This window comes from Pithys albifrons, chromosome 2 (genome assembly GCF_047495875.1).
Source record: "Pithys albifrons albifrons isolate INPA30051 chromosome 2, PitAlb_v1, whole genome shotgun sequence".
Taxonomy (NCBI): Eukaryota; Metazoa; Chordata; class Aves; order Passeriformes; family Thamnophilidae; genus Pithys; species Pithys albifrons.
The window spans coordinates 34991544-35019465 of NC_092459.1; the positions used below are offsets into that span (position 1 = coordinate 34991544).

A 27922-nucleotide genomic window follows, 5' to 3' on the forward strand; every position below is an offset into this window, starting at 1 on the left:
AACACTCAGCAAATGATCTCTGCATGGTCTGACTAACTTGGTTAGTTACACCATAGAGAGCACCTGTAGCTTTTGTGCCATTAGGCCTCGGTACACAATGACAACCACAGAAGGGGAGAGCTTTGCTTGGGGAGCACAGTTAATATCACTTCCTCTACCAAAAGGATGTTACATTTACATGGCAAACACAGAGTACTTCTCTTTTATGGGAAATACCAGGTAGATTAGAGTCTCAAGTACACTGCTCCCACCAAGCGCCTGGGAGAAAGTGACTGTGCCAGCCTTGCCCCCCACAAATGGCTGTGCCATGCCTGCTCTTCTGCAGTTGGAATGATGGAGCACAAACCTGCAAGCACAGATGGAGTTTCCAGCCTGCATTAGCAGTGACACGCAGGACAGCATTCATATTATCTTGAAAAAATCTTTTACTAAGAGATGTGACTGTGCATTGCATACAGGCCTGTTACATTTGAGTCACAGGTGTAATGCCAAGAAGTTTCATTCCATTGGCTAGAACCAAGCGTGCAGCTTCAAAGAGACAGAGCCTTGCCTGGAAAACAAAAGAAGACTCAGCATAAGGTAATGCTACAGAGTAGGGTGTGGTTCTTAGGACAGCACTTAGAAGCAGAAGTGAGAACACTGTGTGCATTCTCTGTCCCCACACCGGGATTTGGACCTACACATAACCTAAATACTGAGAAACACACCAACACCTGCAGAATTCACACCAGCTGTTGACGGCCCATTACAGTGTCAACAGAGGGACACTGTCAAGCAAAGAAGCTGGAAAGGCATGTCCAGCCCAGCCTTCTGGGCAGAGCAAGCAATGAGCTAGCAATGACTAAAAAGTGAAAATCTTTATGCATCACGGGCTGGTACAGCCCTGCGGGCACTACTGGAATCCCTCCCCTTGCCCTGCCTCGGTTAGAGGTTGTCAAGCAACTATGGGTTGCTTTGAAAATTTCCTCATCAATGTCCTGGCTGTAACACAGCTGGTTGTTTGCTTCAAAACCCATAGTTCTTGAAAGTTGTCACACTAAGATATTTAGAAATAATTTTTCTTTTACAAGATAAGGAACTTAAGTTTTCCTTGTAGCTTGGAATGTCTCAGTTTATCTCCAAAGGCAGGAATACCTACAGCATTTAAGCTCAAACAGAGACTGCAGCTCTGACGGTTTTACTGAATGTTATTCTCCCACAGCACAGTTCACACTTAAGTGTGATTTTCTACGAAAACCAAATAAGCAGTTGCTTTTGAAATAGATGAAAGAAAATAAGAAAGGCAGTGTAATTAGTGTATCATTTACTGAGCAGCTAGGAGGTCAAACATTGCCTGGGAGACTCTAATCTGCATTTATTTGGAACTCCACATTAACAGCTGTCAGCCTCTAGCTTTAGCTAGAAAGGCAATACTGACAACCTGGAATTTGGAGGTGGCAAGAGAGGAGACAGATTCAGTTCTCTCCTAATTCTGTCTTCCCACAAAACTGCTAAAGGAAACCATCAAAAATTAAACAGCAAGTTTAATGCTCAAATGTTTACTCTTAAAACATTCAAAGGAAAGGTGATAAGAAGGGGTTTGACTGGGTTTGGAGCAGTTGTCCTTAGGGAGCATTGTGTTTCAAGAGGATCAAGCAGAGCAGCCCTTTGCAGAAGGCACAGCTGTGAACAGCAATCCCTCCTGGCCTGCCTGCAGGAGCATTTCCACACAAGGAGTTACATAGCTGGGCTGGCAAAGCCCTAATGGGTCCTTCCTCTGGCACACCCCACACAGACTCCAGCCACCCAGGACACTGTTCCGTACCTGTGCTACTTCAGGGGTGCTGCCTTTCACAGGAAGGGTTTTGTGTGCCACGGCTGCAAGATGGCTGAGACGGAAAACACGGAGACAATGGTGAGAACGAGCAAGTCGCTTGACAGGAGCAGTGCTATGGGCTACAGAAAGCAGCAGAACTGGAAGGACCACCCACAACTGCAGCATGCCAGAGGCTGATTTACAACAGCCTCTCACCTGGCTGAAGGAAGGCAGGATTTTCTGTAGCCTGCATGATGTCAGGGCATGCCATCAACAACTTAATACTCCTAAAATAACCCCCAAATATTTTTTTCCGCTACCTGCTCCTCAAAAAAACCCAATTAAAAAAAAAGCAAAACCAACCTCAAAAACTGGTCTGGGAAGAGACTCAAGACTCTACCCTGGCATTCCCAAGGTGTGTAATTCCTCATACATTTTCCTTAATTTCTCAGCCTTCCCTGCACACAGGCTCTACAGCTTCCCTCACCAAGCTTACTCCAGCTGTCAAATCAGACAGGTCCCTATAGAAGTCACATAAGCAGTATGACTTACATTAATAAGCTTTGTTCATTGGCAGAGGCAGTGGCTAAAAATGGTTTAGACCAGATTTCCTAGCTGAAATTTGATATTTGAGAGGATGTTATCAGCTTAAATCTTCTTAAGATTTCATTAGTCCAGCACGATTTTGGTTCTGACACTGAGTTACAGCCAAGTGACTTTTTTCTTAAAAGCAGTTAGTTTTTGAGAAGGCTCCTGGCTCCAGCCTTGGTCTCTGCTATTGATTATATTATTTGCTATCCTACTTTATACATTTCCTGCTTCAGGAAAATCATCCCACAAATTTGCATCTTCCCACTAATTTTACTCTTCAAAGCAGTGCAGATATGAGGGCTGCAGAGCCAGCTCAGGACAACCTGTCCCTGCTGGAGACACGGCCAGTATCAGCCATCACCTTACCTAAGCGTGAGGAGGTAGCTGACAATGTGCTTGGGTTGCAGATCCTGAGATGATCTGTACAGGACCTCATCGTACCTGTGAAGGAAGAAAAGGATTGTTTGGGTGCTGAAGTGGTAGTGGGTGTACTCAGATATAAGGCGCAGACTTGCCTAAGTCAAAGCAAGCACATAACCACAGCTGCAGAATTAGCAAAACTGATCTTCTGAATGAGACCTAAGTCATGTCATTAGCATACAACTCATTATTCCTTCCTTGTTCACTTATTGTTGAAGGAGATTCTGCTCCTCCTCATGCAAACACCGTAGACAGCAGAGCTCAGATGCAGGATATAGCCAGGAGAACATAAGAGCTATATTTGCTCCTGGAACATTATGTTTGGTTTTACACTAATTGGAAGTTCCTAGGAGCAAAAACATGTTAAATAACAAGGAAGTCAAAATAGTCCCTTAGAGGGCTTTGCCTTTAGTAAGTGCAGCTTAGAATTTTAAGTAGCTAAAGGGAATCATGTAACATTAAAAAAAGACAAAACCAGTGTGATTTTACATAATCCTGGAATAGGGAATCCCACAAAATCACAGAATGGGTCAGGCTCGAAGGAACCACATCTGGTCCAACCTCCCTGCTCAAGCAGAGTCATCCTACATAACTTACACAATATGGTCAACTCGGTAAGTCCGTATTAAACTGGGTAGTACAGGCAAAGTCATGAGATCTGTGTTTTGATTTTATGTGTTCTGCTTTGCTTTTGCACAGCCTGCAAGAAGGTACCAACACCTCTGGGGCTGAAGAGATTTCAGATTCGAACTGGGGAGTGGACTTCCTAGTCTTTGCTCAGCTCCCAGGCCCATCCCTGTCAGCATGTCCAAGCTGTACTGCCGTGGAATCTTCCTCCTTTAAAGACACGCTGCAGAACTGGGGAGTGCACTCTGATACTGAGGGCTCAGCAGTCACACAAGATCTACAGCACCAGGGAGGGAGTGCTCCCCATCTCATGGGTGGGTAAGGCACAAAAACACCTCTTAGATGTGCACTCAGCAGCTGATCTCAGCCAGCACACCCCAGGTGGTCACTGGGGGGGAGGTCACTGACCTCACATCACTGACATGAGAGAGACAGAGCCAGGGGAACCTCTGCATTGCCTCAGGGCCAGCACAGACACAGCAGGTGCTGGGCTCTCAGACACAGTGACATAGGTACAGAGAAATTACTATCAACAAGCACCATCAAACAGACATTAAAAGCTTCATGAAGCAACAAAGTTGGTATCAAATGAAGTGGCCCTCTTTTGATACCAGATTTTTTGCTTCAGGAAGCTGCCATTTCAGTATTGGCCTACAACAACTTGTTAAGGTTATTTTATAAGTTAACTAAGTCCACTTTTGCAGGATTATACAAAGATCATAGAATAGCTTGGGTTGGAAAGGACCTTAAAGATCATGTAATTCCAACCCCGCAGCCATGGACAGGGAACCTTCCACTAGACCAGATTACTCAGAGCCTTGGTCTACTGGAAGGTTCCCTCCTTTCACCTGGCACCTTCTGTCTACTATTCATTAGTCTGCAAAGTTAATGGTATTCAGAATTGGGCAGCTATTTTAGGCAAATGTTTGGAAGCTTTTCAAACAACAGAAGCAGAGCCATGGAAGTGAGTTTCTGACAACTCAGAAGGGATTATCATGAAAACTTTTCAAAAGAATTGAGTCATGGCAACTCACAAGGAGAACTGAACATTGTTACTCCTGAAAATGTGGAGTGCCCAGTCTAATGGATAACCTAAATACTACCTTCTGCAAGTAAAGGCCTCAGGAGGTGCTTCACAGAGATACCATATAGCACTGGGGCCAAACTCAAAGACCTTTGCAATAGGTAGACCTGATTCTCAATAAAATCAAGAGCCCTGTGGTGGATCAACAACCTTTCTCTGAAAACGGACACCAGTCTGCGATGCCGTGATCCCTGCACATAACCCTGTCAGTTTTCACACATAAGACAGGCAGCTATACACTAATCTGATCAAACCCAAGAAATAACCCATGTATTTTCCATTAAATACAATGGCATTGGATAAATAAGACACTACTAGTCTTATTTAGAGTGCTGGCTGGTCCTGCTGTTGCTCAAGAAAATGTGCATCATACAATGAACTCCAGGCCGACCTCCTGGGGCAATTACAGTCAATGGCAGGACTCTGCAGGCTACAGTTGCAGGCTGAAAGGAGCCACCTGGGACACTGGCATGACTTTGGGAAGTCCAAATTTTAAAAAGATGCCCCCAAAGAAGGTCTTAGTATGGTTAAAAGAATTAACTGTCTGGCACTGCACTGTGTGCAGTGCAGTATATAGGACCTCTAAGTAGGAATTCTGAAAGTGTTCAGTTACTTCTGACTCTGTCACAGGCTGTGCAACATGGACAATTCTGTTGTCCCCTTATTTTAACTGCACATCTATGAAATAATGAAAACAGAAACTGCTCAACTTTAAGACTGAATTAATGAAGAACATTACTGCTATTAACAGGTATTAGTTGTGCACTTTCAGTAGCTACTGGATGTGCATGCACATACTCTGTTTCACCTCACCCAGGAGCACTTCCTCTCCTTTTTCCCCACATGACAAAAGCAGAACATAAGGGACTAAGCCAATCTGCAGTTAATATTTATATAGAGCTTATCATACTTTTGTGAAGACAAGTTAAGAGGCTCATGTACACAGAGTATGTCCCCAATAGTACTTTCTCTGTCATGGCTTCTAAAGCCACAAAAATTTCCAAGTGAGGGCTACTGTTTATAACCATTGTGGCTACTTCAGGCAATGACTGACCATGTAAATCTGTGCCTTCCCAACGGGCTGGTGGCATATCCAGAAGTTTATTTTAAGGGAATTGCTATTTGGAAAGAAAACTAGACAAACCTGAGAAGATGCTGAAGAACAGAGATGGCATCTGGCTCTTGCAAGCATGCCACATTAACATCAGTTAGCTGTGCACTCCCATGCCTTTGTTTCAAACTAAAATGGAAGAATGGAAAACAAATGTTGGATGAAACCCTCCTAATAGCAAAGCTGAACAAGAAAAACAGTGATTTGTGTTTTTAAGAAAAAAAAGGGTGGGCTCCTTCTGCTCAAGCTGAATGGAACGCCGAGACAGACCAGCTGACTCCAACATAAGATAAAAAAATATAAAAATTGTGCCAGCCATTCAGTATCAACAGGATTAGATATGCATGGACAACAGGTTCAGAAGCTGATGCTAAAAGACTAGAGAGGTAGTCAATACCCCATTAATGGTACCCTGGAACCACCAATATGTAGATGATATTGGAGTACAAGGGGAACAGACAACAGAAAGGGATCAGACTTGCAAAGTCTCCCTGAGCACCACCCTCCTGCTACCATTGCCTCAGACAGGACACCAAGGTGGTACTGACCTTTGGCCTGATCCAGGAAGGGATTTTACATGAATATACATACTGATGTCTGCATTAAAAATGCTCTGACAGTTCACTGTAATTGATAAAACTGTTCAGACTGGCCTGTTATGATACTCTTTTTAAAAAAATAATTAAACACGTTAGGTGTTTGTCCTGAGTCAACAGGAAGGAATTTGCTTTTAACCTTGGTTACCAACAGTGGGAAATAAAATGTGCAGAAAACCCCGCTAGCCACTGTGGAAGCCAAAAGTTCTATGATGTAGCTTATTTTACAAGTATGGGCATTTTGTTTTTTACGTCAGATGCCTTAATCCTAGAGTTATCATTCCTCATCACTGACACCAACTGCAGAAAGACTGTTCCTAGAACTGAGAAAGTACATGGACAGTTAGCTCAGTTCTGTGGAAATGAGGTAGGAAATTAATTTTAATTGGCTTGCTCCTCTGGGATGTCTCAATGATTCCTATTGTAAACTCACACCTCTGCTGAGAAAGTGAACACGTGTCATACTTACGGAAGGAGTTAACACTACTACTTAACAAAGCAGTAAGTTAATAAGGCTAAAATTCACGTCAAACTGTGCTTTTGTGCACAAATGCTCACTTACCTATGGAGTCTGGCATGGGTGTACTGCAGGAACACACCTGTATCTCCACGACTTTGAAGAGCTCGATCCCAGCTAAACTGATAATCAGATGACAGAAGGCCCCGGAAATCCTGGAACAATAAATTATTGTCACCTAGATATGGTTCTTCATCTCAATTTTTAACTTTTCACAGAAGACACAGACACCTTGTGAGGCATCTCAGACTCACCTGAATTATTAGTGCTGCAAGACCAACCTTCTCTGCTGTCTCCTCAGGGTCTTGTATCTCTTTGGTTGCTGAAGAGGAGCAGAGAAAGAAACAACAGTTAATTCTGCAGTGCCATGATGACTCTCTTGCTCAGACTTGGAGATGCCAGTAAAACAACAGATCTCACATAACTGTAAACTAGCAATATGGAAATTGTCAGGATGCATGCAGCAAGTCCAGAATATAAATCTTTCTTAAAAACTGGGACACAGCTGTTTCCAATGGGCTTTTCCCCACTTTCTCTAGTATGTATAACACAGATATTGAGGTCAGAAGGGTTCATAATGACAGGAAACGAAGACTAACCCTTAACTCCTCTTCACAATTCTGACAGCCAGTCTCTAAGATTAGGAAGAGAATGACAGGGCAATTCAGATTTTGCTGGAAAACTGGTAAAAAACTGTAAGTGATACAGCTACATAAATAAACAAAAAAAGTTGTTCCAACAGCTAATGGAGCATTTGGATGTACATTCAGACAGTAGTCATGCCATCCACTGGAGCAGGTACCTGAACTGACTGTACTCAGAGAATCTGAACTGAGAGAATCACAGAATGGCTGGGCTTGGAAGGGACCTTTTAAGATCATCCCAGTCCAACCCATCTGCTGTAGGCACCTTCCCCTAGAACAGGTTGCTCCAAGCCTCATTCACCTTGGCCTAGACTACATCAGGGATGGGGCAACCACAACTGCTCCAAGGAAACCTGTTCTTCTGCCTCACCGCTCTCATAGTTAAGAATTTCTTCCTTCTAATCTAAGCTCTCTCTTTCAGTTTAAAACCTTTGTCCCTTGTCCTATCACTACAGGCCCTGGTAAAAAAAAAATCTATCTTTCTCAGTCTTAACATCTCCCCAGAGCCTTCTCTTCTACAGGTTGAACCACCCCAGCTTTCTCAGCCTGTTGTCGTAGGAGAGGCGTTCTAGCCTTCTGAGCAATTTTTGTAGCCCTCTGGACCCACTTATGTTGGGGCCCCAGAGCTGGATGTAGCACTCCAGGTGGGGTTGACATGAGCAGAGGGGCAGAATCACCTCCCTCGACTTGCTGGCCCACCTCTCTTTTGATGCAGCCCAGGACAAAACTGGCTTTCAATGTGCAAATGCACATTGCTAGACCATGTCCAGTTTTTAATCTCCGCGTACCAAGTCCTGCTCTGAAGGGCTGCTCTCAATCCATTCCTCCCCAGTCTGTACTACTGCTTAGGACTGCTCTGACCCAGGTGCAGGACCTTGCACTTGGCCTTGTTGAATTTCATGAGGTTCACACAGGCCCACTCCTCCAGCTTGACCTGGTCCCTCTGGATGTCATCCCATCGCTCAAGCAAATCAACTCAACCTGGTGCCATGAGAGGTCATGGAGTCTCCCTCATTGTAGATATTCAAGAGCCATCTGGATGCAATCCTAAGCAATGTGTTCTGGAGATGACCCTGCCTGAGCAGGGAGGTTGAAGCAGGTGACCCACTGTGGACCCTTCCAACCTTATCCATACCATGATTCTTCAGCCTTGCTGAGGATGCACTCAATCCCCCTATGTCGCTAATGAAGATATTAAACAGTATTGGTCCCAGTGCAGACTCTCAAGGGACACCACTTGTTGCTGGTTTCTACCTTAAACATTTGAGACACTGACATATAACTCTTTTGACATGGCTATCTAGAAAATTCCTTATCCATCTAACAGTCCATCTATTAAATCCTTATCTCTGCAATTGAAGGTAAGGGTTTTGTGGGGGACCATATCAAAGGCCTGGCAGAAGTCCAGGCAGATGACATCCATAGCTCCTCCCTTGTTCACCTATACAGTCACTCCAGCATAGAAGGCCACTAGATTAGTTAGGCACGATGTGCCCTCCTCCCTGAGTGGACATGACAAAAGCCTTTCCAAAGTTCTTCTGTCTAAACAGACTGAACATAAGTCTATCATTGTAAAATTGAACTAATCTCAAAGAGCCTAAGAGAGAATGTCCTCACAACAGCTGCATAGGCATGTCTGCAAAGCAATTTCCAGGTTTTTCACAACTCAAGTGACATTATTGCACAGAATGAGCAGCAGTACCTTTGTGTACAGAAATTCACCAAAGGACCTGTCTAATTTCCTGTCTCACAGAGAAGTTCACAGAGCCAAGCTGTTGCTTCAATTTATCAGAAGTGCAGTAAACTTGCCTACGAAGCAGCATTTTAAATGCTGGAACTTGTGGTAAATCAAGGACCCACAACCTTGCCTAGTGAAAAAGTGATGCTTTTGACATACATAAGAGCTTTCTATTTCTAAAGTCAGACCACAGTGTGCTCTGCCAGGGTCTCCTCTTCCCGTTTGTCTCTCCTGGAGAGAGAGAAGGATTCTTATCATAGTCTTTTACAAGGCAAATATGTTTCACTTTAGCAAAGGTCAAGTGCATTGTTTTTTATTGAGGTATATGTAACCTATTAAACTTTCAGCATTCAGCTTATCATTTCCTGCCCCAGCTGACTTCCCACTAACAGCAGAAGATGGAGAATTCAGCTGTTCTCTTAAGGCATCACTTAAGCTGAAGCAGTTTTGCAGAGCAGTTTAAGTGCACTTAGATTTCTGTCTTTTACTTGGCTATTTCTTTGTGTCATATTAGCAAAGCCAATTGAGGCAACTTTGAGTAGTTCATGCTGTTCATGCCTTTGCTATTTACAAAATTCTGAAAGGGTTAAACTTGAAAAACATGGGCATAGTTCATGGCCTTGTGAAGCCTCAGACTGGCTGTACATTCACAAAGACATACATGTTTTTATAACATGATTACAATTCATAACAGATTTGTTTCAAAACAGAGCAACTGTCTCAGAATTCAGGCTTTTGTTTAGATGCCTGAAGAGACACAAAACTATCAAATACAAACTAAAGTGGTGAAGAAAACAGGCATTATACAGAGGATTTATGTGGACAGCAGAATTCATTGAGAAGAGTAGAAAGAAAAAGGTTGCCAATAATGGAAACTTAAATAGTATCTTATAATGTACAGCTTAATGTACAGCTAATAGCAAGAAAAGAGTTTATACAAAGTTTCTTAACTAACCAGCTCCAGCTCCACACAGACATGATTTTTAAAGCTAGCACTGGCAGTCAGATGCCCAGCTCACAAAATCTTTTCTATTACAGTGAGGCATTTGGATGCCACACAGGAGCTCGCAGTATCTTTCACTGTGTATCCAAACACTTTTCAAACATCAAAGACATTGCTATGAGTCAGGAATTTATGATTTCTAATTTAGGAAAGGGGAAGTGAGGTAGGAATTCAAACGTAAGGGGAAAACCTCTACAAGCATGGGTACGATTTAAGATCCAGTGGATGAGCTCTGGGTAATGCTGCAGTGTTATCTGAACACGTTACTACTTGCAGGTGTTCCTCTGCCTCCTGCTTGTGCAAGGGAACATGGGTCTGTTACCTCTGCCATGCCACTTCACTCCAGCATAAAAACGTTTCCTTTGCACTCAGCTACAGCACTAATCTTTAAACAGAAGCCTAAGCTCCAATCCTCTCTGCAGTAAAACTGGTTTGAATTGAGGGCCACCCGTGCATCATTCTGCCTGACCCCCTTCTCTGTGTCCACTCTACAAAATTACCTGGATTAACAAAGCTGATGAGCCAGAGCAAGGAAGATGCACACTCCTTAACCTGATCAGATGGTTGACTCAATCTAGCACTGAACTCCAGAGAGCACAAGAGGGGGCAGCATTTCACTGGGAACTGCTTAAATCTTTACTGCTTCATGAGGAGACGATCACAGAGCCACAGCTGAGTGAGGTGCAGGCAAATATCCCCTTCAGCACACTCTGCTGCAGAGCAATGACCTCCTGGGCACTCTGGGAACAGCCATGAGGCTGGGAGGATGACAAGGCAGTAGTGGCAGACAAACTACCATTATTCTTGCCAGAGAAAATTGTCAGAGCCACAAATCCTGACTGTTCCCTGAACTCCAGTCCCAATCCCACTACTGACTAGTTTGTCCCTCCAGAAAAAAGCAACTGTTGTCTCCAAAGGTAGGCACTTCCTTCCCACTGCAAAAGTACGATGCAATAATTTCCCTGAATGTTAGAATTTGCAAATCTGTAATTTAGGGAAGTTCACAGAGTTGCAAAGAATTACTTTAACATTGTTATAATATGAGAGGCAAGAAGTGCACAGATCAGGACATTTCATGGTGATTAGTTTGATGCAGGGAAAAGTGAGGGGTGGAAAAGACGACACATATTTGATTAACACAGAACATCAAAAGAAACCAGTAAGACCTGAAATAGCTAACTTTTTGCAGAAGTCATGTTTTGTAACATCCTTAAGCGAACTTCATTTAAAACATCTTCCAGGAAAATCACTTCTCCTCTCCGAGTCTTCATCCCTTGAACTAGACCAAAAGACACATGCTGGCACCTGTGTTGAAAAGCAGCAGGACCTAAAATTACATTTCAATCAAGAGAAATGTTTGCAGTGTTTGTTCAGAGCTGGATTCTCTACCAGGAAACAGCAATAACAGCTGAATAAATAACACTCCAACGTAGGAAGCTTGGTGATATAATCAGTAACCCATTTCAGCAACCAAACCTGCATATTTTTTATACAATGGGAAAATTATGACCAGGATTATAATAACCTGCTCCTTTGTGTGCTCTCAGGAACCTCTCTTGCTACTAGTTTCAGTACAGAGGCCTCAGTGCAATAATTTGAAATAAATTAAGAATAGGCAGGACATAGACAAATCAAATTACTGTGCCAACACAGATCTGTTAATGTAATTAGAAAGGGAGTCATAATAATTCTACTGTAGCCACATTAAACTAAAAGTATAATTAATCATTGCTATTAACAACATTATTCGTTGCTTCTGCTCATAATAATCCCAAGCATCATTCTCGATCCAGAATCTAAAACAACTTTAAGCCCTGTGAAAGGAGGCAGTTTTCCTGAAGGCTAAAACCCTACATTTAAAACACAAAAGACAGGTAGTCCGGCAGAGAGGAAGGTGATTTAGTTTGCAGATCTGTTACTGACCTTTGCCCAGCTAAAACGACTGGTAATTACAATGAATAACAGCAGGGATACACTTCCCTGCTACAGATACTTCCAGCCTGAAGCATGGTTCAAACTCAGATTCAGATCACTGCTAAAATACTTCAAGAAGTAATAATTTAACATGTGATCACACAGTATCCCAGAAGCTAAGCTACAAAGTCTCTTAAAGATTGATTCCCTTTTTCATACCAAGCAGTTATGAAAAACTTGTTAAAATTAGAGACAGGACTGTTTGTAACACCCTGAACACATGGCAATGACTCCACTCGCAAATCATTCGGAGCAGCCGGAGTGAACAAATGGAACGAAAAGGCTGGTATTGAGGACATAAGGCCCATATTGCGCACAATTCTAAGGGTTTGTTTTGTTATTTTTTCCCATCCTTATTGGATTAGTATTAGTTGGGTCCCACAGGCCAAATGTCTGCTTGCACTCTGGAGTTCATTAATTGCACACCAGCATCACATCTTGCAGCTCAGCTTCATCCAAAATGTGTGGTATAGTATGATGGTAGGTGGGCACAATCAGGAGATGCTCCTCAAAAGAGCACTCTACTGAAATTCCAATGTACATATCCATTCTTAAAAAAAACATGCAACAACCAAATAAGGTATATAATTAAGATTCATAAATACATACCTTTCTGCCCAGTCATAACCCATGAGCTTCAGTATTTGGAATAAATGTTGAAAATGATTACTTTGACTTTTATCTGTCTAAGGAATAGAATTGATGCATATCAGAAAACACTCCAAGTCTCACAGGGGTTAGCTTTTAGCACACAAACACACACCACCACAGATACTGTGCCAGTAAGTCACTGTAGGCAGAATTAAGGCCTATGAAGACAAACATGACTTGAAAATTGTGACAGCTGAGATCTATGTTTTGCATCATGTAAGAAACAGTAATCTACCTTTTCAGAAATTATTCAGGTCATGAAGCAAAAAGACATGAAGAGGAAGGAAACCTTGATGTTCTTTAGTTTCCCATATTCTGTGAGCTGCTCATCCAAAAAACCATCTCCATTTTCACTTCAGAACCTTGCTGCTCTTGTTATATACCCACGTTTTACACCACAAAACTCTAGGGCTCCTCTGACTTATAAACAAACAAAACACCTCTTTAACCTGTCTGTCTCCAGAACCCATTAGTTTCTATTGTCTCCAGTGTGATTTGTAGTTTTACATTGTCAGGCAGCTATATAATTTTAAAAAAAAAGTACAAATTATCACAATTTCATAACAATTATGCATTTTGTGCTCTCTTCCAGTTACTTTCCTCTATGAACTGAAGTAGTTTCTGATGGCAGTTTATGTGTAACAAAGATTTTCTTAAGTGTTTCTAGCTCCAGCTGTTGCTACAAAGTTCACTTTCCTACCTAATTGTTTTGACTACAACAAGCAGACTCCTTTTTATCCCTCCTTAAAAAATACTGCAGAGAGATAACCAAATAATCACTATTTCCTGGTTCGGTGCTGCAGCATAAGGAGTGAGCAGTGAGTGAAGTCCCTAACCTGTGTTTTTCTCAATTCTACCACTGTATCAAGTACCTGCCTCCTCTTTCAGGGTTCCTCATGACCTGCTCCACAACTATCACCTCTCTGTGTTGACTCACAAGCAAGGCTGACAAATGGATAGAGTTCATTTCAAACCAGGCCTTCCAGGGTGTTTTCCATGCATCTTACATATATCTCTGTACCTGTAACAAAGCCAGATCTCTCTCACTAAGCAGTTAGCTTTCAGGGAGATGTTTGAAGTCTGGCAGCATGGATTATATTTAATTCTTCATATATAAAAGCAGTTTCATCCCCTGTTTTGAGCGCAACATTCAATGGAATCTTAGTACCTCTTTAATAACATGTCACACATTTTAAAATGTTTTTAATGTTTTGCTAATATCACTGGCTCTTTATGAAATAAGTAGATTTTTAAAAATCTAAATTGGTGAATGCACTGATTTAAAGCATTACAACTAGTAAACCAATTTAATGTTCTCTTAACAAGTTGATCTGATGAAAATGAGATGATCTCATTAAAATAAGGCTCAAGCATCTCCAAATAATTTCCTTGTAACTAGATTAGGATTCTGACACACATTTGTATTTATTAATTAAATACTAAAATCATCAGTGTTCTCATTTAAACCCATGAAGTCCTCCTGCCTCTGGCAACACTGAGTTAAGTCTTAACCCACTACACAGGACTGCCACAAAATGGCAGCAAAACTCAGCAAGGCCGGCAGTTCCATCAGGCTGTCCGTCCCATAAAGTCTCCTAACAAATCTGTATTATCATCCTCTCATGCTTTAACCCACTTCTTCAGTCCTCAAAAAGCCAGAAGTGATAAAAAACCCACTTGAGTTAGACACTCGATCGACACATCAATGACATCACAGTCGAGTTTTGCTGCACATCTGTTTGGACTCCAAGCAGACCAACGAGGGCCAGGCAAGGAGCAAACAGTTACTGGAGCTCAACTGTGAGCAGGCAGTCAGTTCAAGACTATTGCTTACACTTCATGAGCTGAACTTTGAACTGACATCCTCATTTGTGCAAAGTAGAGACCCAACTATTCTTTCTTTCTAATTGTTCCTTCTTTGTTCCCCACTGCCTTATGGTATAACAAATACAAATAATTACCTATCCAAATGAACTAGACAGGAAACATCCCTACGTCCTAAAGTATTGCATTTTCACAGCCACACTGCTCTTCAGTGCTAATGAACTCACAATATTCCAGCCAGCAGAGGCAGAAAAACTCCCACCAAAACCAAAGAATTTGCAAAACCAGTAAAAACAAGAAATCCTTGTTCTGTGATAAAATGTAGGAATGGCAAGCTACGCAAAATTTCCTGAAGACTGAAATAGAAGGAGGAACGTGACAATGAAAATTCGCACTTTCAACTACCTGTGTATTTAATGTTGTGCTTACTGATCTCTCCCCCTTCCCTGAATCTTATTGGCCACATTATACTGATGTTTGAAAAAGCTGTACCAGAGAAGGTACATGGGCATTACCAAACACATCACAGCAATACACAGATTTTTCCCATGTTATTAATTGCCTCGTATAAGAGAACATGCTTTTCAAAATTATTTTTGTAAAGTTGGGAAAAAGAAGACTTAAAAGCATAATGTGGTATCTCCTTGGTAATATTAGACTAAAAGAGAGTTTCAGACAAGTGAGGAGATAATCCAGGTATTAATTATTGATACTGCTGGAACCATTAAAAACCAAAATAATCAAACCAAGAAATATAAAAACGTTCCCTGACTACAACTGTTTCATCCAGATTGATTAAATAGTACTTTGTGTGCCATTTCTACATAATGAAACTAAGGCATTGTTCAAAGCCATATAAACGTACATTTCAGTTGAGATCTCAGGACTTTAGAGTAGGCTTGTATTAATTTTAGACCACTAATTTCTATAGTTCTAAACTAACATTTTACAACCCTTTATATCACTAACAGCTTTTTCTGTCTTATTTAAATATTAATTACACTATTTACATAAAAAATACAATGTCAAACCAAGTAAGAGGTCCTTTGAAACTAAACGCAATGAATTTTTATGATAGAGAATAACTCCAGAGCAGATTTTCACAGAATCATAGAAAGGCTTGGGTTGGAAGGCACCTTAAATATCATCTAGTTCCAACCTCCCTGTTATGGACAGAGACATCTTCCACTACACCACATTGCTCAGAGCACCTTCCAACACGGCCTTGAACATTTTCAAGAATGGGGCACCCACAGTGTCTTTGGTCAGCACTCTCACAGTAAAGAATTTCTTCCTAATATCTAATCTAAACCTATTCTCTTTTAGCTTAAAGCTATTTTTCAACCATTCTCTGGGTCATGAACTGAAACAGAAGCAAGAAACACCGCCACACTGAGGCACAGCTGCTGGGCAGTAAGGGCATCTATTTTACTGCCAAAAATACCATGTGTCAAAGTCATATTGCGAGCAGGAGGCCCCCCTGGATTACTGGAGAGATTCAGGCTCCGAAGTGTTCACTGCATCTAGAATTACTTACCACATAAATCATAGTATCCCAGCTGTGCTTATCCATTCGGTCTATAGCAGCCGCAAGATCTCTGAAAGAGATAAGAAGTTTGGAATTTCACTCAAATATACATCATTATTTGCCTCTCAGAAAAATAATCTACTTTTTATGAAACAGAGAGGACTGCTTGATTAGAATGATCCATGTATGCTTCACACAAAGAAAGAGATGCATATTTTGCTGATGACATGTTTGAAACAATTTTTTAAAACCCCCAGCTATGAAAATGACTGAGGAAACTGTTCTTAGGTGCAGAATAAGTCTGGTCTTTACCTGCCTACTGGGACATGAGAGAAACAACCCTCTCCTGGAAAACTAACCCAGTGCTTAGCATTAGGTTATACGCTACAAAGCTCATCTTCATGCAGTGCTACAGGCTGGGGACAGAGTGGCTGGAGAGCAGCCAGGCAGAAAGGGACCTGGGGGCACTAATTGACAGGAAGCTCAACATGAGCCAACAGTGTGCCCAGGTGGCCAAGAAGGCCAATGGGATCCTGGCCTGTATCAAAAATAGCATGGCCAGCAGGACCAGGGAAGTGATCCTTCCCCTGTACTCTGCGTTGGTGAGGCCACACCTTGAGTACTGTGTTCAGTTCCGGGCACCTCAGTTCAGGAAAGAGATTGAGGGGCTGGAGTGGGGCCAAAGAAGAGCAACAAGGCTGGTGAAGGGACTGGAGCACAAGTCCTACGGGGAGAGGCTGAGGGAGCTGGGGTTGTTTAGCCTGGAGAAGAGGAGGCTTAGAGGCTCATCACTGTCTGTAACTACCTGAAGGGAAGTTTTAGCCAGGTGGGAGTTGGTCTCTTCTCCCAGGCACTCAGCAATAGGACAAGGGGGCACGGGCTCAAGCTCTGCCAGAGGAAATTTAAGTTGGGTATCAGAAAAAAATTCTTTCCAGAGAGAGTAATCAGGCATTGGAATGGGCTGCCCAGAGAGGTGGTGGATTCCCCATCCCTGGAGGTTTTTGGACGTGGCAATGAGTGCCATGATCTGGTAAATGGACTGGAGTTGGACCAAGGGTTGGACTTGATGATCTCAGAGGTCTTTTCCAACCCAATCAATTCTATGATTCTATCATTCACATACACACACAGCAGTACAGAGAAAAAAGTTGCTCAAGGCCCTCCCAGGGCAGTCACAGGAGAGCCATCGGCCCTGTATTCCAGTCTGAAACCCTCCTCAGGAGTCACTACAGCTACTCTCCGGACCACCTGATTGAGGGAGGGTACTGCCTAAGGGATCTGGGACACACAGGATGAAAGGGAAAAGCATCCTGCAATTGCTCAAGACTTATTATGGGATGCTTAGGGGTGGAACCAAAGATGGGAAAAGAAAGGGAAGAAGATGATAACAGGGACAGGTGGCCTGTAGGAGGATTACTGGTTAGCATGTTTGCTCAGTTGTGCCCTGAAACTCATTAGCACAATCTCTCCTGTCTTCTCATGAAGCTCCATTTCAAACTCTTCCTGGGTGAAGGGCTCTCTCTTCTGTGTGCATTTGTATTTGCAGGTCTAAGTATCAATAACTGGATTTGGAGTCTACACCTCATATAGGCTGTGCATCTGTGGTGCCAGCAACTGAAGGGAACTGGGCATAAGTGAAATTAAGTGGTAGCAACTGAAGTCTGACCATGGATCACGGGGCAAAGGTGTCTCTGCTGCCAGCAACTGGAGTGAGGGCACACACATCCCCATGTGACTGAGCAAGTATCAAGCCAAACTGCCAGCAAGCAGGTGAAGTAACCTGGCAAGTATCCAGATAAGTATGTGCCTTCAAAGAGAAGGCACCCAGAGCAGTCTGTACTGTTGGTGTCAGGGGATCCAGGCCAAGAGCAGGAGAGACCATGGGGCTGATTGAGAGACCTATCTGTGCACATTGTATCTGTGCAGGAGACAACGGAGCAGAGCAAGGATCCAGGGCCAGCGGTCACATGTCTAAGCTCAGTTACTGGAAGGATCCAGTGCATCTATGCCAGCAACCAGAGTGGGGCTGTAGGCCTTGGGGACTCACATCTCCAGGTGCCAGCAAGTGGGGAGACCTGGGGATCCAGGGACAGCTAATGGGCAGACTGAGTGCTGAATCTCAGCTACTGGAAGGATAAATATTGTACATACATACTCTGTGCCTACAATACATATTACTTAGATTACTAAATAATATATATCACATACATAAGTGTGTATATCTATACATATATGTCTATTTCTTCACAGTAACAGACCTTCATCCTAATCAGCCAGAGGAGAACAAAATGCCAAATGTGCCATCTGAGCACTGAATGATTTTGGCTGGAGTGTGTGTGTGTGTCTGTCTGTGCCTATTGGGAACAGGTGCTCAGCCTCACTACTGCTTGACCTGTGGGCATGGAGCTGTGGCATCGTTGTCTCTGTTTGGCTACAGGAGTCAGCAGGTCCCTTAATGTGCAGGATTGCCTGCAACATCTCACTAATACCCTTGCCCTGAAAAGCTGTACATAGTTTACCCTGAGGATGAGACATCTGATTCGTTTGCATTACTGGCACAAAGAAACAGTTAAGGCTTCCATATTAAAATACCCAAGAGGAATCTTAGGATACTGATGATGTGGCAGGAAAACAGCAGTAAAATTGATGTTACACTGCTGGTGGTCTGCAGTGTAAAAGAAAACATGGCTGATAAGTCATTTTTTTCTCCATCACATTGTCAATAAACATTTTAAGCAAAGGTCTTTCTAAAACCTTCACTATTTGGCAATTATTTACTAGATCAAGAGATTTCAGTTTTGTTTTCAAAGTCAGTAGCTGGAGAAAGTATTATGACTCATGCAAAGAGGACATTTATTAACAGACTGCTTAAGGAGAGAAAAAGTATTTAAAAGCCATTGTTTTTCCTGATTTGTCTTTATCCCAACATTAACAGTTTCAGTTACAATTACTCAATAGTAAAGGTGTTCCATCCCAGAAATAAAAAGCTTCAAAATCTGTCCTACCAGTTACAAGTGTACTCATGTACAAAAGTTTACTGTCAAAATAAACAGCAGTGAAGACAGACGGGCTTACTTGCCTCGTTATATAAAGAGAAGTCCCATCACTACGCATGACGGTGGAAACCAATGAGAGGTCTTTCTTTTCCGAAAGATCCACAATTCCTGTTCCTTTTCTGTAAGTTGAGACAAAATACTGATGTAACTGCAAGCTAATATACAGGTAAGTTCAGATAAGATTGAGACTAGTACCAAGACAAAGGCCTCTTGCCACAAACTCCCTCACTTGAGACAATCCCATTCGTTTTCTTTGAAGGTCTGTCTCCTATCAGTATTTTTGAAGACTGTTCCTGTAAGTTTGTTGTCAGCCCTGCCTGTGCTCAGGGAGCAGCCTGCCCACATTCTGGTGCATTCCATGCCTACAGCTTCTATCCCAGTTCAGCCAGGCACCTCCTTCATCAAGGCAAGGATCTCATCTAACTCTGCTCATTCAATGGCATATGTAGCTACCAAACTAACTAACAGCCTAAAAGGCCATTATGAGTTGAACACTGTCATTGTAATTAATTTGCCATGGCCAGGCTTCTGTGCTAGCCACAGAAAGGCAAACTCAATTTTTAGTGAGTGCAGAAATCCTCTTGGTCTCCTACTAGGACAGCCACCAAGACCACCCAAAGAAAACTCTTCCCCTTAGATTATGTACAAACCTCACTCATCATATCTCGTTTGAAATGCTACTGAGATGTTGAGTAAACTACACCAATAGAGTGAATAATGAGTTCATACATTGTTTTCTGAAGAAGTCCTTTATCTTCCAACATCTTTAGAACTTCCTGGGCCTTCTCTTGGTAATATGACTCTCCAGAGTATTCATCAAAGTGCACTCCTAAACGCTGAAAAGTTCCAAGAATATTAAACAAGGGTAACATTGTTAAAATTGAGGCTATTAATTTCTTCAAATTCAGTCAGATGATAGGTCTGTGTCACAGGTCAGACACGATGCAAAGATTAATTTTTTTCCAGGAAAGGTCATCTCATTGTTAAGAGGAAAGGATGTTTGGATTTTGATTTAGTTGACTTCTGCACTAGAATTAATCTCCCTAAGTTGAAAACAGTTTGGGTATAATGTTCATGAGAAATTACGCATAAACTGGTTAGAGCAATTAGTACAAAAATTCTGAGGTAGGTCTCTAACTTGCTGTCTGGAGGTGGAGCCCGTGGGCTGCAGAGCAGGTACTTGGACATGAAACCAACTCTAATTTAAAAGGATACTGAAAGAAATTTAAAAAAGCAGAAGCTGCTCACAAACATTGCTGAGCATACAGAAGTCATCATTACTATGAAGCCTGAGGGTACCCCCAGGAGAGACAGGATGACCTTAACTGTCAAAACTGGTCAGTCTATCAGCTCAATATTTATTAGTTTGGATGAAATTGGGAGAGAAAGATCTAGCTGTACCAGTCATCATGGGATCAATGATGAGAGACCATGATGATTCAGCTGCATACACAGCCCAAAATCCACTTACCCTTACAAATCAGCTTTCCACTAGAATTATCAAGTGTGTCACTTAGGAGATCTTAACTTAAAATACTTGGCTTGACTCCCCTAATTATGTCTCAGGGAAAAAATTAAAGCACAGCTAGATCATCTGGATTATTGAGGAAGGGGCAGACAACTTCTATTCTGAACTTTGCAATCAAGGGTGAAACAAGAAATGATCAATTTCTACAAATACATCAAGAGGAATGAGATGGAAAAGTGAAATTTTAAGTAAATAATAATAACAGAAGAAAGAAGAGATAGAAAATGAGTCACAAATTCTCTGGAGCTGCAAGTTAAAAAAAATGTCTAAGCCCATCAAAATTGGGCAGCTATTCCAGAATTTCATCACAAGTAGAAAAAACACTAGCTGTTTTTCAGATGGACTCAGCTGGTTTTTGAGCAATATTACATAGCATCAATAACAAGAGAGTGAGTTCAGTGACAGAAGGTGTATTTCACTCCTGTTCCCCAATCGGTAAGATTCATTTTGCAGTCAGTGGCACAACCACGAAACAGTGGACACTGGCTCCATTCATGAGCTACCTTATGCAACAGATGGCTGTATATTAGCTCATCTCTGCCTGTACAGAACTCATGCACTGATTACTATTGCGAACTCCTGCTGCTATAATTTCTTACACCCAATTTAATATGCAACATACACAGCTCTGCATTATAACATAAAATCAGAATGGGAAAACAGAGTTGCCTCCTAATAAAATTTATTGCATGGAAACTGTTAAATTTAGTGAGTTGTTGCTAACTTCAAAGATAAAGCAAAACTGAACAATATTCATACAACACTCATTTGCCTTGCTGCTTAGCACCACGCTCTTGGCTTCAGGACTTCTGAGAAGGGAGAATCACAGAATCACAGACTATTCTGAGTTGGAAGGGACCCATAAGGATCATCAAGTCCAACTCTTAAGTCAATGGCCCATATGGGGGATTGAACCCATGACCTTGGCATTATTACAACCAACTGAGCTAATCTCAGGGTCACTTAGTCTAAAGGCCAATTACCTGGACACCATTAAATAAAATGTGTCTAGGATGTCAGCAACTAAAGTGACAGTTTGCTTGGATGTAGATCAACTACTGTGCTTTTTCCAAACAGAATGGAGCATAACCTGGCATACTGAGGAAAAGCCTCCCCACAACACACCAAAGTTTATGGGAAAGGCAATGAATTGACATTACAGCAATCTCTGTTCCTAAGTGAATTCACTGCCTGGCCGTCTCCTGGATGAAAAGGTGCTGTGCATTGTTCATGCTACTGATGAAGCAATAGAGAAAAAGAGACCATTTTACCAACAACACAAAGAAAGCAGTGGATGATTTGTACCTTATACATCTGGACGTATTCCTCAATACTGAAGTCTCTAAATTGCTTCCAAAGTGACAATGTCTGCTCATCATGTTCCTCCAGTTTTCTAAAGAAATCCTTTGCCAGCTTTTTTGTGTTTTCATCTTCTGCTGCTTTGTTAATCTGCACATACACCTAAAATATAATGACACTGAAAATGGTGAAGTAGTATAATCTCCTTCTACAATAAAAATAAAGTTCTACAAGAACAATACGAATACATTTAAAGATGACATTTATAACATCAAAATTCTAAAGATGTGTTAAAGCAGTACATATCCCATTTAAAGAATGAATGAGTAGCCCAAAGTCCAATAGGAAAATGTGCAGCTTATCTTGAAAGAAGACTAATGCCCTAATTCCTTACTGCTGTTGCTATGATCCTCTTCATAACCTTGAAACTGCTGCAGCAGCAAAATGTGGAAAAACAAATTTATACATGCAAGGGAAACCATCTTGCACATCTAAACTTTTCTTTAGAGAACCACAGAGTTCATACTTATAACAACTGAACTGCCTAAAAACAAGATAGCAACTGCAACAGCAAAATTCTTGATAGACTCAGAATTTTACAAGCTCAGAAAGAACACCCCAACCCAGTTAAGATCAAAACAAACTTAATGCTGTTTAACTTTTAAATCTTTGTTGCAGTTTTGATCTCCAGATCATTACAATCTAGAAAAAAAATAATTGTAAAAACTCCATTCCTGCAAGGTTCAGACAATGAGTTTGCCCACAATACCTTGCTCAGATGGGTTCCACCTATTTCAGGGCAAAACTCACTTTCCTCTTGTAAGTCCTGAGATTTTCAGAGATTTTTAACTGCTGACAAGACCTCCAAGATTATTGTTTGCTTAATTCTGCTATCAAAAGTAAATTTAAAGTAGAAGGAAAATTCAACCTGTTCCAAGAGCAATGCTCCTCCTCCCCCATCAGTAGTTTCACACATTCTAACACCTGTCTGCCCTCAATCTTCTATGTTAGAAGGCAAAAAAAAGTAAAAGGCATATTTGCATCTGACTTCCACCAAAATGGAAGGTACAAAGATGTCTGGAAAGGTACATCTGTGTATACATTTATTTATATAGAAACAGTGCTATGGAAACGGTTTTTTAAAATGAACTATAGGAAAGATTAATTTCCTACAACAGCAGAAAATGAAACACATCTCAGCTTTTGATATAACTAGGGACGCATCTGAACAAACACTTAAAACCGGGGAATAATTGAGAAATTAAATTGGTATCAAACAACTACTGTTTTAGAGGCATTTGTATCTTGACTGAATACTGTTCTCTGCATTTGAAGGTAATTTTTTAAGGTCAAAAAGCCTACACTCCACTACAATAGGTGGTATTTTAAAGCTTTAGAGCAAAATTCAAGTATTAAAAATATAAGTTCTAAGAACGGACTGAGATTATAAATAAAGTAATACACGGTGATGTACAACTACAAAAATATGCCTACTTCTTTTCCTCTCTTTAGCTCATTCCTACATCTCTAAAACACCTCTGTGTTGAGAGTCTATCAATTTAATTCAGCAGGGCTCAGGGATGAGGGAAAATGGGAACGTTATTTACCTATGTCAAAGAAACTGGCAAGCTCAGAAGGAGCTATTCTGCCTCATAAACAATCTGACTGACATCCATTCAACTGTTGGCTATCCAAGTATTAAAACAGAGTTTGCTCCTTTGCCAATAAACAGACTTATGCAAACTGTTATCCTGTAACACAGTCTGAACACCAGCATCAGATATAGTTCCCATATCCAGCTCACAGGGTGAAGCACAGCTCAGCTAAGTAATAAGTGAACACCTGACAAAGCCTCATTACCATGTGAGATCTTCCTTTTAGAGGATGAGGGCTTGAACATCAGCCACTCAGGAAAGTTTGCCCACCCATCTACATGGTTATTGGATCTGTGCAGGTAAGTAAATAGCTCCTTCATGTGTATTGTATTTTGTATGACCCATCTTCACAAATGCAGATTTGGGCAGGGCTCTCCCCACGTGGGTGTGCCCTTCCAGCCTGTGCAGTGGATTTTTTAGGTGAGGCACAGCGTGCACAGAACTGGCCCCACCGTTTCAGTCCTGAGGTCCATCTGCCATGGCCAGGCGAGCTTGGACAGTGACAGGGAAGTCCTCGGGACTGTCACAGCACCCGGCACTAACCGGGGCTGACCCTGCTGAGTATCTGAGATGTGACGGGATGGGACGGCAGGGAGGCATTGAACTGCCAGGGGATGGTCCCACTGAGACTCAAACTCAGGTCCTTGGGATTCAGAGTCCAGAGTGCTCTCCTTTACACCACGGGACCGCCCTAATGTGCATTGTATATATGTTACATCCATCATGGCTGTCACCCAAAATCACTTACAAATACCAAAATGTGACTTACTGCACTATATGAAACCAGAAGTGATAGAGGAACTGCTAAAGAGGAAGGAATAAGCACTAACTTGGATGGTATCAGGCATATTGGAATGGAGCAATGCAAAAATCAAAACCATATTAATCCTGGAAAGACAAAGCTTGTTAAACTGCCTCATTCTTTATTGCTGAGTCAGGTTTGTCCCTGACACACAAAAATGTAATTGATAGCACTTGCACCACCTGTGACTTAGTGGGTAACTGAGAAGGCAATTAAACAGCCTTCCCTACTGATGCAAGGCATTTCCTGAATGGCTATTAGCAGAAACTACACCTTCTAATACTTCTGGCTCTTTCACACTCAAGGAAGAAGAGCATTTTGCAAAGCCAGAGAAGTGTTCTGTAAAGTGACCTATATATGTTAAAGCTCCACGTTAGATACAAAAGACTTGCAAGATCCTTTTTCCCCAACCGCAGTGAATTGTGTATTGGGCAATGAAAATTAAATTCTAAAAACAGACACACGTGCCACTTTGCACAACTTTGGTAACCAGCAGCATCAGATGCAGGTTATGCTGCCACAGCCCAGGCTTGCACTGCTCCTTCAGGTAAAGTCCTTTAAATCCCACGAGTCTTGTCATGACCTGCAGACACATCATCCTGTACAAAACGAACAGCTAAGTTATATGGACTGTCCTCTGAAGTGTCTCGCTGGTCTTCTCTGAACTTACCTCAAAAAGGTGCTGTAAAGGACTGGATTTTAGTTTTTCTTTGTTGCCAAAGGACTGGAAACCAACACCCAATAAGCCTTGAATAACAATTAAATACAGAGTTAGACAACAACCCAGAGTATGTTGTTATATTATTTACATGAGCAAGTCTAGTCTTAACACTATAACCAATAAAACAGACACCCTACATTTTAAAACAATATAATAGTGTATGCTACAAAAACAGATCAAAAGCATAACCTATTATTCCACTGTATGAGAAAAAGCCCACAAAATATAATAGCTAGAAACTAGGAAGAAATCCTATGTTGATTCCCTCGTAATTCAAATTTGTGTTTTTGGACTTGCAGAGAAAGTTATCTTTTACACAGCAGTGAGCTGCAAATGAGAAGCCACACAGTCAAAACTGTCCAGCCACAGAACATGCTCAAAACTCTTTGTTTTGCTTTCTCCCTTAAGAGTATTATAAACTCAAGAACAACAGAAGCAGGGACACAATGTGGTATTTCACATACCACTCATATAATATTTTCAAGGGAACTTTTTGCTGCATGTTTAGAATATGCAGTTTTTTTCACATGTCCAGTTTGGCTTCAGCCCTTTCCAAAAGCCATCTGAAAGGGCAAGAAATCCAACCCCCATCTTTTTGATTGAATAAAAACACCCCATTAACTCCTTCAGTAATGCAGCAATATTAACCCAGCAGTCTCTCAGATTATCTGACACTGACTTTAAGGTCATCTTATTCCCCTGAGTTGAAAAAGACCAGGACTGATGTAGGAACAGGTATGCAGTTACTCTTTTGAAAAACCCTCTGTAACTAAACAAATAGCATGGTCCAAGAACTTCCCTCTTAGAAACACTGAGTGCTGTAGAAGTCATGGCAGATTTAAGGAAGAAAAACAGGTTAGGGTTTAGGAAATAAAATTAGTCTAGTCCTATTGAAAGGGAGTTTAGTTGAGGACACCTTGTTCTGCAAACAATCAGAGCCTGACTTCCTAATAATCTCTTAGATATTAGTATACCTAAATATTCCAGTTTTCAATGGTGACTTCATACTCCAGTCCCCAGCATGACTGCCATTCTTTATTCAACTCACACAGACCCTTCCACACATTTTCTGTCTTCCCCAAACTATCCCCAGACCTGGTTACACTCACCAGTTAATGGCAAGATACAGCACATGTCAGGACAGAGTCTGACTTAGAGGTGCTAACTGGTCTGCTGGCAGGCTAAACACAAAAATTAACTCTCTCCAAGAGGGCATTATACTGTATTTCTACCCTACTCAGCTGCCAATTGTCACAATTCCAAAATAAAATAGTTTTCTTGAAGACATTTTTCTTTGTCAAATCTAGCTGAAGTTGGCTGATGGGCTCAAAATTAGAAACAGAGCAATAGAAAGACAGATGGACAGAAGACAGTGTGGCTGCATGAACTTTGTTACCTTAAGGAAACTGCCCCAAAACTGCCTAAATGTTGAGGACTTCTTTGCCGTGTTTCAGCAAAATATGTTTTCAATTATTAAATTTCAAAGCCTCTGCCAATAGCAGTTGTAAAAGGAACACTGGCAGATCATTAATGACAGCACTGCTTCTGAGAAAGGACCATTTTAATATTTCAATGCTACAATTTTGTGAAGCATGACTACATTATTTGTTATAATACCTGTTATATACTTGAGCTAAGCCAGCCCAAATAAAGAGGAGATAACCTATTTTGAAAGAAATGGTTGGAACTACTCTAGGTGAGTTGTGTGCTGCACAACAGGTACACGTGTAAATAAGAGGCACTGTGATCTTTATACTTTCAGGAAACTTGGTATTAAAATACATAAAATTCCTGATATTCAGACTTCAGAATGGTATTTAGTATCTTCCAACACAGACTGAACAAGGTCAGCTGCGAAGCCTTTAACCACATTGCATTTCATTGCTTAACTGTCATTGCCACATTCATTATACAATAGCACAGAGATACAATTATGTCTAAGGGGCAAAAATGAATGAAATGTGCAATAATGAAATAATGAAACTGACAGAACTTTTGGTGAACTCATTCTGTACTCACTTCCTATGAAACAAATCCTAAGTGAGGCAAAGCTCTGTCATAAGCTACTGTTTCATCGGAAACAGGATCAGGAAAGACAAGCTGCAGAGGAAATAATTTAACAAAGGAAAGAATATTCTATTACTGCTCTCACAGTCATAAGACAGACAGACTGCACTGTCTAAAATCCAAGAATTCAGTCTAGAAAGATAATGGGCAAACTAAATATTTAAGTTATGTTATCTACACTTATGAATCTGAATGCACAAATGGAGTGAAAGTAAGGTATTTACATTAAGTCTTTAACCCAGCTCTGTTCATAAAATTGATTCCTTGATGTCCCCATAAGCAGCAGTACCACTGAAACTGGAGGGGGCAGCATAAGGGCTGGAATAAGCAAAAGTGACTGCTTAATAAACACTGCACTTTGTGTTTGCCATTGAAAATAGTTTTCAAAGCCCATTACAAAAGAAGCAAAGGAATTTTATAGTTTTCACAGGTGTACTAGCTTTCAAGAGTGAGGAAGTGAGCATGATCACCTTTTTAAAATGTCCAAAAATATGTCAAAACCAGCTTTTGGGGGGAAATTAGAAAAGGAGAAGGGAATATGGATCAATTTAAAGTGCAAGATTGACAACAAAGTAGGGAATTCTATGGATGGGACAACTGCCATAAAGTGGGATAGCTATAGATCCAGCAAATGGACCTAAACGATCTGTGGTCAGGGAGTAACTATCAAGGCAGGCCAGGCTGCACATGA

General features: G+C 41.4%; 1 protein-coding gene across 2 annotated transcripts in view; it reads right to left on the bottom strand.

Moving 5' to 3' along the window:
* Positions 1-407: 407 nt before the first annotated feature.
* RARS2 (arginyl-tRNA synthetase 2, mitochondrial) overlaps positions 408-27922 on the bottom strand; it is a 39678-nt gene continuing 12163 nt past the window's right edge. For both annotated transcript variants that reach the window (XM_071548727.1, XM_071548728.1), the window contains 13 exons: positions 25114-25190; positions 21993-22148; positions 19889-19995; positions 19183-19278; positions 16113-16173; positions 12710-12786; positions 11307-11431; positions 6996-7063; positions 6787-6896; positions 5662-5757; positions 2753-2827; positions 1805-1868; positions 408-550 (listed from right to left, as the gene is read on the bottom strand). In XM_071548727.1, coding sequence (XP_071404828.1) covers positions 464-550; positions 1805-1868; positions 2753-2827; positions 5662-5757; positions 6787-6896; positions 6996-7063; positions 11307-11431; positions 12710-12786; positions 16113-16173; positions 19183-19278; positions 19889-19995; positions 21993-22148; positions 25114-25190 — 1199 coding nt within the window. In that variant the 3' untranslated portion in view covers positions 408-463. The remainder of the gene's footprint in view (positions 551-1804; positions 1869-2752; positions 2828-5661; positions 5758-6786; positions 6897-6995; positions 7064-11306; positions 11432-12709; positions 12787-16112; positions 16174-19182; positions 19279-19888; positions 19996-21992; positions 22149-25113; positions 25191-27922) is intronic.